Source organism: Colias eurytheme, chromosome 16 (genome assembly GCF_061535395.1).
Source record: "Colias eurytheme isolate Ceu_HAF_F1 chromosome 16, ilColEury1 Martin Lab GWU primary, whole genome shotgun sequence".
In the NCBI taxonomy this organism is placed as follows: domain Eukaryota; kingdom Metazoa; phylum Arthropoda; class Insecta; order Lepidoptera; family Pieridae; genus Colias; species Colias eurytheme.
Window position 1 is genome coordinate 8,613,618 of NC_142995.1, and position 12,385 is coordinate 8,626,002.

Genomic DNA, 12,385 nt, shown 5'->3' on the forward strand with positions numbered 1-12,385 from the left:
GGTAACTAGATTTAAATAAAAAGGTGTTGTTATTTTAAATAAAGTGGTATACTTAGGTAACATATTACAATACCTACATTTATATTACATATTTTCTGATTACATGCAGGAAAACCAAAATGCAAATCAATATTCGTAAATTAAATAATTAAATAATTACTATATTCAACATGAAGAGATAAATGGTGTAAGTATTTAAAATTATTGTTAACACGTTCACTGCGGCACCTAAAATGCCAAACTTACCGTTGTTGCGGCATGTCTTCCATACTTCACATCGGCAAGTTCACCACTGTGCGTCATGAGCCATTTTTATCACATCGCACCTTCTGACTTTGAAGGTTAATAATTTCATGAAATTTCAAGATATTTCAAAAAAAAAATTTTCATATAGTAGTATATATAGTCTAGTATATACCGCATAAATAGCTTTTAGTTTGACCTAATAGTTTAAAAGATATGAGGGAAATTAAAACCCCTGATTTTGTGAAAAATTATTTGCCATCCCGCACTGCGTTGATACGGCATGTTTACAGTAATAGCGATGGGAAACACTGTAAAATAAAACATCGATATCGATATAAATCAATTTTGTATATTTCAGTTAACAGATAACGAGATCGTCGATACAAAAAAAAACACATATAAAACAAGGTACTTGATAGAGTACTATCAGGAAATTGTTCAGTAACTTTTGTTTTAATTTGTTCAGTAACTTTTGTTTTAATGTTTTATATTATTTTCACAACTGTCATCACATTTTTGCATTTATGCTACGAAATAAAAGAAAATAAAAAAACTAAAGCCTCTAAGGTATCATTGTCATTTAAAAATTTGATAACGACGCGTGCCGTTCTGGTACATCACTATGCGAGACTGACACGCGGCGCGCTCGCAGTACAGTGCGGCATGAGGTGCTTGTCCATGGCAAAATATTTGACATACCGCACACAAAAGAAACAGTTTCTTTTCTATCGTTGTGTCCAATATTTTGCCATACGATTTTTTAACTAAATTGAGTCCTACTTCAAACTGTGATCACAAAAATATATTTGTCTCTTTTCTAGTCATTGATTAACATATAAAAAACCTCGCCGCACCACGGTGAAAACTGCGATTTTGGGCGCCGCACTGTGGTGTAGTCGCTGATGGCCCGATACTGGACATGCCGCAGTGAACGTGTTAAATAAAAAATATATATCCACTCAAAATATTAACTATTAGTTATTCGAATATTATTTTAATTACCAACATCATGAATTGCTCTAATAGGTACTTTTTCGCTAAGCCTTATGGGTTCCGTGAAATAGTTAATTCGATTTACATCTATAATAGATCAAGAGCCCACGACGGCCAGACTTTCCTTTCTTTCGGAAAGTTGAAAGTTTCTCTGTATATGTCTCCTATACAGATAAGAACGACCAGCGACTATCAAGTTTGGGTTGTGGTTACTTTGGCAGGAAACAGGTAGTAAAGTTGTATAAAATAGTACCTAACTTTCATTATAGTTTAAAAGCTAAATTTTATATATGTTACTTGGGGACCTATAAAAAAATATTACCTTAAGAGCCAGACAGTTTTCATGGTTCTTACATCTAGCCAGACACATTTAAAAAATAACTAACATATCATCAAATTCACATAACTACCTAAAAGCGTAACAAATATGAAATAACCCACTAAAAACATTAGTTTACTATAATTATTAAAAAAATAAAAGTATAATATATAAGAAATAAAGTTATTACTTATCTTTTACTTAGACTTATGTTGATGGAATTACACGTATCCCGATGACTTTTTTATTGTGTCATCGAGATACGTGTAATTCCATCAACATAAGCCCCCGTAAAAGATAAGTAATAACTTTATTTCTTATATATTATACTTTTATTTTTTTAATAATTATAGTTAACTAATGTTTTTAGTGGGTTATTTCATATTTGTTACGCTTTTAGGTAGTTATGTGAATTTGATGATATGTTAGTTATTTTTTAAATGTGTCTGGCTAGATGTAAGAACCATGAAAACTGTCTGGCTCTTAAGGTAATATCTTTTTATAGGTCCCCAAGTAACATATTATATAAAATTTAGCTTTTAAACTATAATGAAAGTTAGGTACAATTTTATACACCCTTACTACCTGTTTCCTGCCAAAGTAACTACAACCCAGACTTGATAATCGCTAGTCGTTCTTATCTGTATAGGAGACATATACAGAGAAACTTTCAACTTTCCGAAAGAAAGGAAAGTCTGGCCGTCGTGGGCTCTTATATTATAACACAAGATCGGCTGGTTCAATTTTGTTGAGATTTGCCGTTTAGAATAGAGGCGAATAAAAAAAAAAGCTTTATTACCAAAATGTCATAAATTGAAGTAGTACAAAAAATGTCATAAAGTACAGAAATTACTTTCAACGAGTACAAAAATTTTACGAGTACAAAAATTTTCAACACTTTTTAGCTCTTATTTTCGTTATAAACAAAGAAGCTATTCTAAACTATTAAAACCTTATTAATGGTATTTATTCAAACAATACGGTTATTTGTTCAAGCAGATTAAATGAATAACAAATATTGATAACTTCCATAATGGTTTATTTATTAGTTACGGACCTCTGTTATTATTAATTATTTTATCTGTCAGAAGGCAAAGTGCGAACGGTGGTGTAAGTTGTGATAGTGGATGATTGTAGTCACATTCAGTATGTATTTATAGTTTTAAAACAGTGTACAAAATGGAATTGAAATATATACTTGGTAAGTAAAATAATATTATACTCGTGCATCAACGCCCATTTTCACTTGATTTTTAGATTGAATGTTATATTATTGTGTACGTTTTTTTAAACTACTATGTTGGTTTTTTTTATTGATTTTTTTTTTGATCGAATTAACGAATATGTTATATTGTTTTCTTTTCAATGTGATTAAGTTTTCTCAGATAGTAGGTTTTTTGTCATGTTACTGTTAAGTAAATAGGTGTAATGTGTTATGTGTATTAACAGAAAAGTTAAAAATTTCAACTTGTTTTTTTATTGAATGGAAGAAAGTCTTCTAAAGAACGGTAATAAGATTATAACTATTTATTATCGACTTAACAAAAACCCTTATCGGAGAGTTCTCTTAGAGTATTGAGTTTTAAAATGTTTTTTCAGGTATTACCATACTTTGTATTCAAACTGTGCACGCTACGAACACCTGTAAATTGGAAGTTAACATCGGTTGTAAATATGCAATTATTTGTGAAAACTACGCCGGCAGCGCACCAAATCCTTCTTGTGAAGATCCCTACGTCACATTTATCATTCAAAATACATTTATTAATGGTCTAACAGCTGGATTCTTTGGAGCCACTAACTTCGACTCGAGAGTGAGAGAAATAAAAGCAATCGGAAACAAATGGACATATTTAGAAGAATCATGCCTAAGGTATTACACCAAGACGCTGTCATTGGATCTGTCTTACAATAATGTGAAGTACGTAAAGAATTTGGCGTTCAAAAGCCTGGTTAATTTACAACATTTGAATCTATCACACAACGCAATTGAAGATATACTTCCGTACTCTTTGATTCAATATGAGAGCAGACAGACTGAACTGAGAGACATTGATCTATCATATAACAATATTCGTACCATTTCAAATGAGGCTTTTCAATACATGAATAATTTAAAAGAACTATACTTAGATCACAATGAAATTGAAGTCTTAGGTGATGATATATTTGCGAATTTGAGGAATCTGTCCATACTTTATTTACAATTTAATAAGATATCTACGTTATCTATGTCACTTATAAATTTATTGTCATTAGAATATTTGGATTTATCGTACAATAATATAATCAAAGTAAACGGTTTTGAACTCAATAGATTACAAAAACTTATAAACTTTAACATGTCTTACAACAGTCTGGAAAGTATAGAATCCAATTGTTTCTCTCAAGCTCTTAATCTTGATTCAGTGGACTTGAGTAATAATAAAATTAGATCTGACTTGGAAAACGTCATGTTTCTTAATAATGTTAAATTGCAATATCTCAATTTCGAGAATAACAATATAACTAAAATGCAAGATGATGTATTCAAACATACTATTCTTAGCTATGTTAATTTGAAAGGTAATAATGTAAGCATTTCTATTTCAAAATCTACCTTTGCTGGTTTGGTAAACGTTACAGAATTGAATTTTTACAATCAAAGTATAACGAGCTTGGAAGAAAATGCATTCTCTTCAATGACCTCTTTGTTACATTTAAATTTAAGTGTGAATAGAATCAATTCTATAGACAATTCAAGTTTTTCTTTAGACAACAAATTACTGACTTTAGATCTATCTTATAACAAAATATCTCAGATAGATTTCTTACGATATTCATTGCAAAATTTAACCGATTTGTTTTTAAACAATAACAAACTAACTATTCTAGCCAGTGGCCTATTTTCAAAGCAAGTGTTATTGAAGAGGTTGGACGTTTCTATGAATAACATTGTTTTTATAGAGCCATCATCACTTCCGTTAAAGAATTTGCAATATTTAAACATTGCTGGGAATTCATTGACGGGACCAGTAAAGAAAGACACATTCAGTCCTGCTCAATATCTAAGATTTTTGGACATATATAATTTTAATTTGACTAAAATAGAAAAGCAAGCGTTTGTTCAAATGCCTGTCGTGACAAGAATAAACATATCCCATAATGCAATAAGTGACATAGATCCTGATAATTTTAATGGAACAAATAATTTATATAGCTTGGACATATCTTACAATAATTTAACTAATTTCGACGTGAAGAGTAACAGTTTGTGGTCTCTTAAAGCTGTTTATTTGAATAACAATAAACTTAGATATGTTCCAAGTGTAAATTTATCCGATATTATATATTTAGATCTTTCTAATAACTTGATTTCTAATATATCAGTGCCGATTATTCAAACGTACCACAACTTAAAGTCTCTACACTTGTCGAATAATATGATAGAAAGTTTCAATAATGAATTTACAAATTCTTTAACACATTTGTACAATTTAAAATTATCATCGAACGATATATCTTCAGTAAACCTCAGTTACTTCAAACATTTGGTTAGTTTAGATATCAGTAATAATTCTATATCTTCATTCAATAGTATATTTTTCTCGGAATTAGATTATTTACAATTATTGGATGTAAGCAATAATAAAATTTCCTCCTTGCCACCGGGTATATTTAAAAATTTGAAAATTCTCAAACGGTTAAACATGTCGGCAAATAGTTTAAGCAACATTCGTTACGGAAGTCTCAATGGACTACATATGACTGAACTTCTTGATTTGTCCAAAAATAATATAACTGAGTTAGACGAGCACATTTTTCACGAATGTACCGATTTGCGAAAAATAATACTAGATTATAACCATATCAGTAAGCTAGATATGGAACAGCTAATTTCTGTAACGCCTAAATTGAAATCAATCAGTATAGGAGGAAATCCTATTGCCTGTAAGGAGATTGTGAGGCATATAAAAAACGCATACAAAACAATATGGCAGGTGGAAGTCACATCAATTGACAAAATATTCCATGAAGATAATGTTCATGGTATACGATGTGGAGATATTGAGAATGGATCTAAATCAACGCCGAAAGCAGATATAATTAGTTCATCTGACTCATCTTCGACTGCTCTTTTAATCTCGTGTTCAGTACTTACTCTATTAGTATGTGCTGGTGTAGGATTATATTTTTATAAACAACATCGTACTTCATCTCGATCGTTTGGTGAATCAAGATTGCAGATGCGACAGTCTCTGGATATAAGTGGCTCAGATTTTCAAAGTGATCTATTGAGTTAGTTGTTTGTGGTATTAATTTATAGAATTGTAAGAATGATGAATTTAAATTAGGGGCTGATATTGTAGAGTGAAAAACAAGATTAATATGTATTCTTAATTTAATTTGCGTACTAGTTTCCTGTTTCACTAAACCAAATAAATCATTGCATTGTAAAAAATATACCATGCATCAAACAATAAAATAAATTACTGTAATGTTACATTTTTATGACTCATATGATGACATTGAGAGTGATTGTTTTTCAGTTATTTGTAAGTTTGTTAATGACATTAAATCCCTAATAATTTCTGTGCTATTTTTATTAATCCCTGTCTTTTTCAAAATATGATAATGTACACTGTGAATTTATATATTCTTATTAAAAAGCAACTCAATTAGTATTCATTTATTACGTTTTAATTTGGTTCAGAATATATTAATTTTAAGACCGGGTGTACTTTATTTCATCTACGATGTGGGGTATGAAATATAACCTTTTAGTGAAAGGTTTAAAGCTAAAGGACGGTCTCTATATATGGGCGTTGCTCATCCAATATGAATTATTTGCATAAAATATGCATAATGACTGTAAACCTGTGTGGGCAGCTAGAAATGAGGTTATCTGGTAACACAGCAAATATATGCGTTTTATCAACGTATGGTATCTAGGTATACTAATATCTATATGTGTGAAATTGTCCTGTTACAAGGTTTGAAATCAAACGATTTCTATGAAATCTTTTGTGTATATTCAATAAGTTTGAGATAACTCGACAATATTCTTTACATCGTGTGATTGGGGCTGTAAGTAGCATATATCTATATGGTACATTATAATATTTTCTATGGGAGCGCAGCGCCTTCTTCGTGAGAAGTTGTTTATAAGGTAAGTATGTTATCGCTCAAACTCAAACATTTATTTATTCAATTAGACTTCTTCTAGAAGCACTTTTGAAACGTCATAGGTACATATTTTTAATATTTACCACCGATTCGGAAAGCAGTATCTACGGAAAAGAATCGGCAAGAAACTCCATAGTTGCTCTTTTTAATCATGTCAGTTTTACAATTTAATTTTACAAATTACATATGTAACATCATAATTTATAGTAATATGCCAAAGAACTGTCCTGTGGTTTTTACGCGACAACCCTCCATGGGTTTTTATCGTCCATATATTCCTTAATACTGTAATAGGCTCTCTGAACTAGTACATTTTTTTATATAAGTTTTAAATTTAGAACTTCTAAACTCTTTAATATTATGAGGAATTCTGTTGTAAAAGCGTATACCTTGACCCATAAATGCATTTTTAACTTTAGCTAGCCGGAAAAATGGCATTTCAATTTTATTTCTGTTTCTTGTGTCATAACAATGTCTATCTCCTACTTTTGTGTGTAAGTAAGCGTTATTGTGTACATATAAAATATTATTAAATATATACTGCGACGGTACAGTAAGGATACCAGTATTCTTAAAGAGACCTCTTAGTGAGTCTCGAGCACGCAAATTATATATAGAGCGTATGGCTCTTTTCTGTAATATAAATATAGTTTCTATATCTGCAGCCCTGCCCCATAGTAGAATTCCATAGGACATAATGCTATGAAAGTAGCTAAAGTAAACCAATCTAGCCGTCTCTTCATCGGTGAGATGCCTTATTCTTCTAACTGCATATATGCAGCTGAGCTGAGCTTAGCAGCGGTGGTGGTAACATGGGCCCCCCATTGAAGCTTCTCATCTAATGTCAAACCAAGAAAAATAGTCGATTCCACAGGGTATAATACCTCCCCGTTTAAAATAATATTCCTCAGCTCAGTAGCGAAGGCCGCTTTTTTGGCTTTACATTATATTGTCTTTTTCTTTTAGTTATATTGTCTGTTTAACTCGGTGCTAAATAAAGTGTATTTATTATTATTTATTTATATTTTTATAAATGCAATATCTTTTATAGTATGGAAGTCTCACTTTCAATTTGTATCTAATCATAATTTGTTTTCTTCCATGTCTATAATATAGGAATCAATGCAATTGAAATGTGAGTCTTAGAAACATAATATATTATATCTAAGTATTTCCTTACTTTTATTATTTTATTTTGTATAGTTTGTAATGGTATTTCCAAATAAGAGATAGTGGGAGATCATAGGCCAACATGAGGGCAACTTTTAACCCGGAATTACCAAAATTGTGATTAACAGGAAAAAACGCGTCTTATCAACTCCCACGTCTAGTATTCTATATTATGATAAAAATTTAAGTGTATTCAATAATATGTAATATAACTTTTATTCAGTTTATATAATATATAATAAAATTTATAAAATATAATTTATAATATATATATAAATTATATTTTATAAATTTTATTTTATTTGAGCTCTCGTAAATAACTCTGAATTTTTATTTTATATTTACAACCACCAATTTCAGCAGTTATTGTAAACGTTGAAATAAAGTGATACTTTTAGAGTCTGCGTTTTAATTAGTCGAAATACAAGGATCCCACTCGCTCCATTTAAATTGGTGTCAATTTTGATGAATTACACAAAAAGGGTGCACGAAATAACAGTTAAAAGTAAAGAAAAAGTTCATTTTTTAATGCACAATATATACACACATAACCTATACTTTAACTACAATAATTATTAATCAGCAGGAGGCTATACTTTTTCATTAAGCTACGCGAGATGAAAATAAATAGGTATAATTTTAGACGAGTTGTTTAGTTTTTGTTTTTTTTTTGTTGTTTATTTCTAGAATGGAGAATGTTCACTAATTTTGATTATTAGCACTCCATATTCTCTGTCAAAAATAAATAATACTAGTGAAAAAATTACTTCGATACGTCAATTATTTTCCGATTTAGAAGTAAAACAAGTTGTAAACGCCCGGTGATGGTGTGACGTCACACCACAACACGCTCAATCTGGCTCACTCAGTCCGCTAGCGATCGCGCGCCCGCGCCGTCGAAATTATAATTAAATACTTTTAAAAATGTCCAATCCAAATACCAGAAAATCATGTGTTGTTCCTAAATGTAAAAATACAACTACCAATTCGCCAGATAAGTTGTTTTTTATAGTTGCAAAGGAAGTAAGCTACATATTATAATATTTTGAGAACATTGCAGCTGTTTTGCGTTATCCTTTGTTTTCTATACAAGTTTTAATCTATACTAGACTGTGCTTCTGCTCTGCTCGTATGGGCTAAGTATAGGTAGATGGCTAGTAAGATTTTTTCTTGTTTTAAGTTGAGAATGATATGGAGAACTATACTAAAATATAAGTTGGTCGGGGGAAGAATTAAACAAAAACAGGGTATAGTTCCACACAAATTCAAATGTCAACAGGAAAATGAAGATAAACCTCAGAGATCAGCAGTGCAAAAACGCAATCGTATAGAATATTTTGAGAAACTATTAAATAAAGATGAAACTTTGGCATGACTGTTATTTTATTAAACGAATAATAATTACTATTATTGGACTATTAACGAAATTCGCGGACGAAAACCCATCAAAATACTGCGCAAGCTATAACACCTACTACAGCGCTGCCGACTTGATACTAGGGTGCGTATAAAGCAAAATTACCAATCTTCTACGTGCTGGCCACGGACAATTCGCTATAGCGAAAATTCGCGCGGCGCGACTGGCGGCGCGTCTTGCGAATGAATCAAATGTATGGAAATGTACTGGGCATGCCACGCGCAGCGGCGACCAGCGAGACGACCGGCGAATTTCCCCGAGCGAATCGCGCGGCACGACTGGCGATCGAAACAAATGTATGAGTTATTACGGCGCAGGCCACGGAGTCGAGCGGCAGACGCGGCGACTACTCCCGGAGCGAACTTAATTTAAAATAGTTTGTTTTTTTTTTCGCGAAAATGGAGACGGAAGCTTTTATTGCAGAAATTCTAGCTAGACCAGCTATTGGGAAGTCTAGCCACCCGCAACATAATTTTTCATCATGCCTATATTTTTCATATTTTTGGTGGAATTCTCCGTCTGTAACACGATTTCTATTTAATTCGTGTACTCCACTGTATCTCCCAAACATTAAATCTTGAGCAAAAAAGCTGCTACTCTCCAAACAACGAGTCGAGCTAACATTGATAAAGCCATCTCGTCTCCTCGTCTACACTGGTCGCGGCGGCGAACGCAACTGCCCGTGGCATGCTTACCGCGCCGCGCGAATTGCCGCGCCGCCCGTCGCGCCGTCGGTCGCGCCGCCGGTGTCCGTGGCCAAGGTGTTAGATGATACGTGTAATATTCAAGACCAAATCTAAAAAATAAAATATATAACAAACTAGATGATATGTTCAACGATTCTGTTCAATCAAAAACATAAAATATTAAAATTGACTCGATAAAAAAAAATCACCAAGTTAGCTCTAATTTTCACACTTTTACGTTTTCTACTTGACATGGTAATACTTATTATGATTTTTTTTTCATAAACAATTATATTAAAACATTTGCAAGATATTCGTCAGAGCATTTTGAGTAATTACTTTTAGTTTTGGTTTTATCTGCGATAAACCACTTTTATCGTGACAAAACCAAACGTTTATCTCGAGAAAAAAAGAGCGCCAAAAATAAAACCAAAACTAAAAGTAATTACACAAAATGATCTGACAAATATCTTGCAAATGTTTTAATATAATTGTTTATGAAAAAAAAATCATAATAAGTATTAGTTATTACCATGTCAAGTAGAAAACGTAAAAGTGTGAAAATTAGAGCTAACTTGGTGATTTTTTTTTTATCGAGTCAATTTTAATATTTTATGTTTTTGATTGAACAGAATCGTTGAACATATCATCTAGTTTGATATATATTTTATTTTTTAGATTTGGTCTTGAATATTACACGTATCATCCAATAGAAGATTGGTAATTTTGCTTTATACACACCGCGCGGGGACGCGGCCGCGCGGTGCGTTGTGACGTGACGTCACAAGCGGTCACGTGACTATTAGCGGGACTCGATATTTTTCGAAACTTTGAATGCGTATAAAATCAAAACTACTTGGTATTTTTGACTACGACAAAAACTAGTGTATTTGTATACATACAGGCTTTACTGAGACACAATTTCAAGGGATTTGGCATACCTAGTAACATTCTTCATTTATATGTGTTTAGGATCTCGTCAGATTTCCCCAATCCTACTACTATTATAAAGGCGAAAGTTTGTATGGATGTTTGTTACTCTTTCACGTAAAATCTACTGAACCGATTACAATGAAATTTAGCACACATATAGAGGGTAACTTGGATTAACACATAGGATAGGTTTTATCCCGGAAATCCCATGGGAACGGGAAATATGCGGGTTTTCCTTGAAAACGCGGGCGAAGCCGCGGGCGGAAATCTAGTAATCTATATATTATCTTATATATAAAAATGAATCGCAAAATGTGTTGGTAAGCGCATAACTCGAGAACGGCTGAACCGATTTCGATAATTCTTTTTTTATTATATTCCTTGAAGGACGAGGATGGTTCTTATGTAGAGAAAACGTAAACATGTACCACGGGCGAAGCCGGGGCGGACCGCTAGTATTATATAAAAATGAATCGCAAAATGTGTTGGTAAGCGCATAACTCGAGAACAACTGAACCGATTTCGTTAATTCTTTTTTTATTACATTTCTTGAAGTACGAGGATGGTTTTTATGGAGAGAAAACATAAAAATGTACCACGGGCGAAGCCGGGGCGGACCGCTAGTATTATATAAAATGAAACCCGTTTTCCTTGGTCACGGCATCACGCGTGAACGGGTGGACCGATTTCGATAATTCTTTTTTTATTATATTCTTTGAAGTACGAGGATGGTTCTTATGGAGAGAAAACGTAAATATATACCACAGGCGAAGCCGGGGCGGACCGCTAGTTCAACATAATTGACAAACAACTGATTCAAACGAATATTTTCATTGTATGTAAACAGTGCCTACATAAAACCGTAGATATCTGTGAAATAATGGTTATGTAAATCGAGTATTCCCCTTCAATGCTACCGTAAAAAACAAATTGCGGCATATCATTGAAAAATGGCCTCCCGTCTGTCTGTATTGGAACGATTAAGTTGCAATTTGTCCAGATATTACTATGAATAAATTATTTTAGCGATCGAAATTACGCCGCGAAATTTAGTGGCATTTTAGACAGGCTCGAAAATGCCAGGATAGTTCAAATATAATTAATTCATTAAACTGATTAGTTTTATTCGTTGGTTTGAAATCTCTATATTAATTTCTAAATTTCGGAGATAGCTTACTGATATTTCCACACAGTCTAAACTACTAGACCGATCGCGTTGAAATTTGGCATGCAGATAGCCACTGCCCACTATGATGTAGGCATCGCATATTAATGGATTTTGATCAATTATTGTGCTATGAACATTTATAATCACGCGGGCAAAGCTACGGACAATAGCTAGTTAATATTATAAAGTGCGTGTTTGCTTACACCTATTTCTATGAACAAGAGATTAATATAAAAATTCTAACACCTAAACAAATCAAAGTTTCACCCCACTTTAACGAGTTTCTT

General features: G+C 32.4%; 2 protein-coding genes across 2 annotated transcripts in view; one reads left to right on the forward strand and one right to left on the reverse strand.

Annotated features, from left to right (window-relative positions):
• LOC149901973 (zwei Ig domain protein zig-8-like) overlaps positions 1 to 12,385 on the reverse strand; it is a 298,586-nt gene that overhangs the window by 94,021 nt on the left and 192,180 nt on the right. The gene's annotated exons all lie outside the window — the stretch shown is intronic.
• LOC149901975 (uncharacterized) lies at positions 2,644 to 6,130 on the forward strand. Its single transcript, XM_090111052.1, has 2 exons — positions 2,644 to 2,759; positions 3,158 to 6,130. The coding sequence occupies exons 1-2, from the start codon at positions 2,738 to 2,740 to the stop codon at positions 5,839 to 5,841; spliced, it is 2,706 nt and encodes a 901-aa protein (XP_089967178.1). The 5' UTR covers positions 2,644 to 2,737; the 3' UTR covers positions 5,842 to 6,130.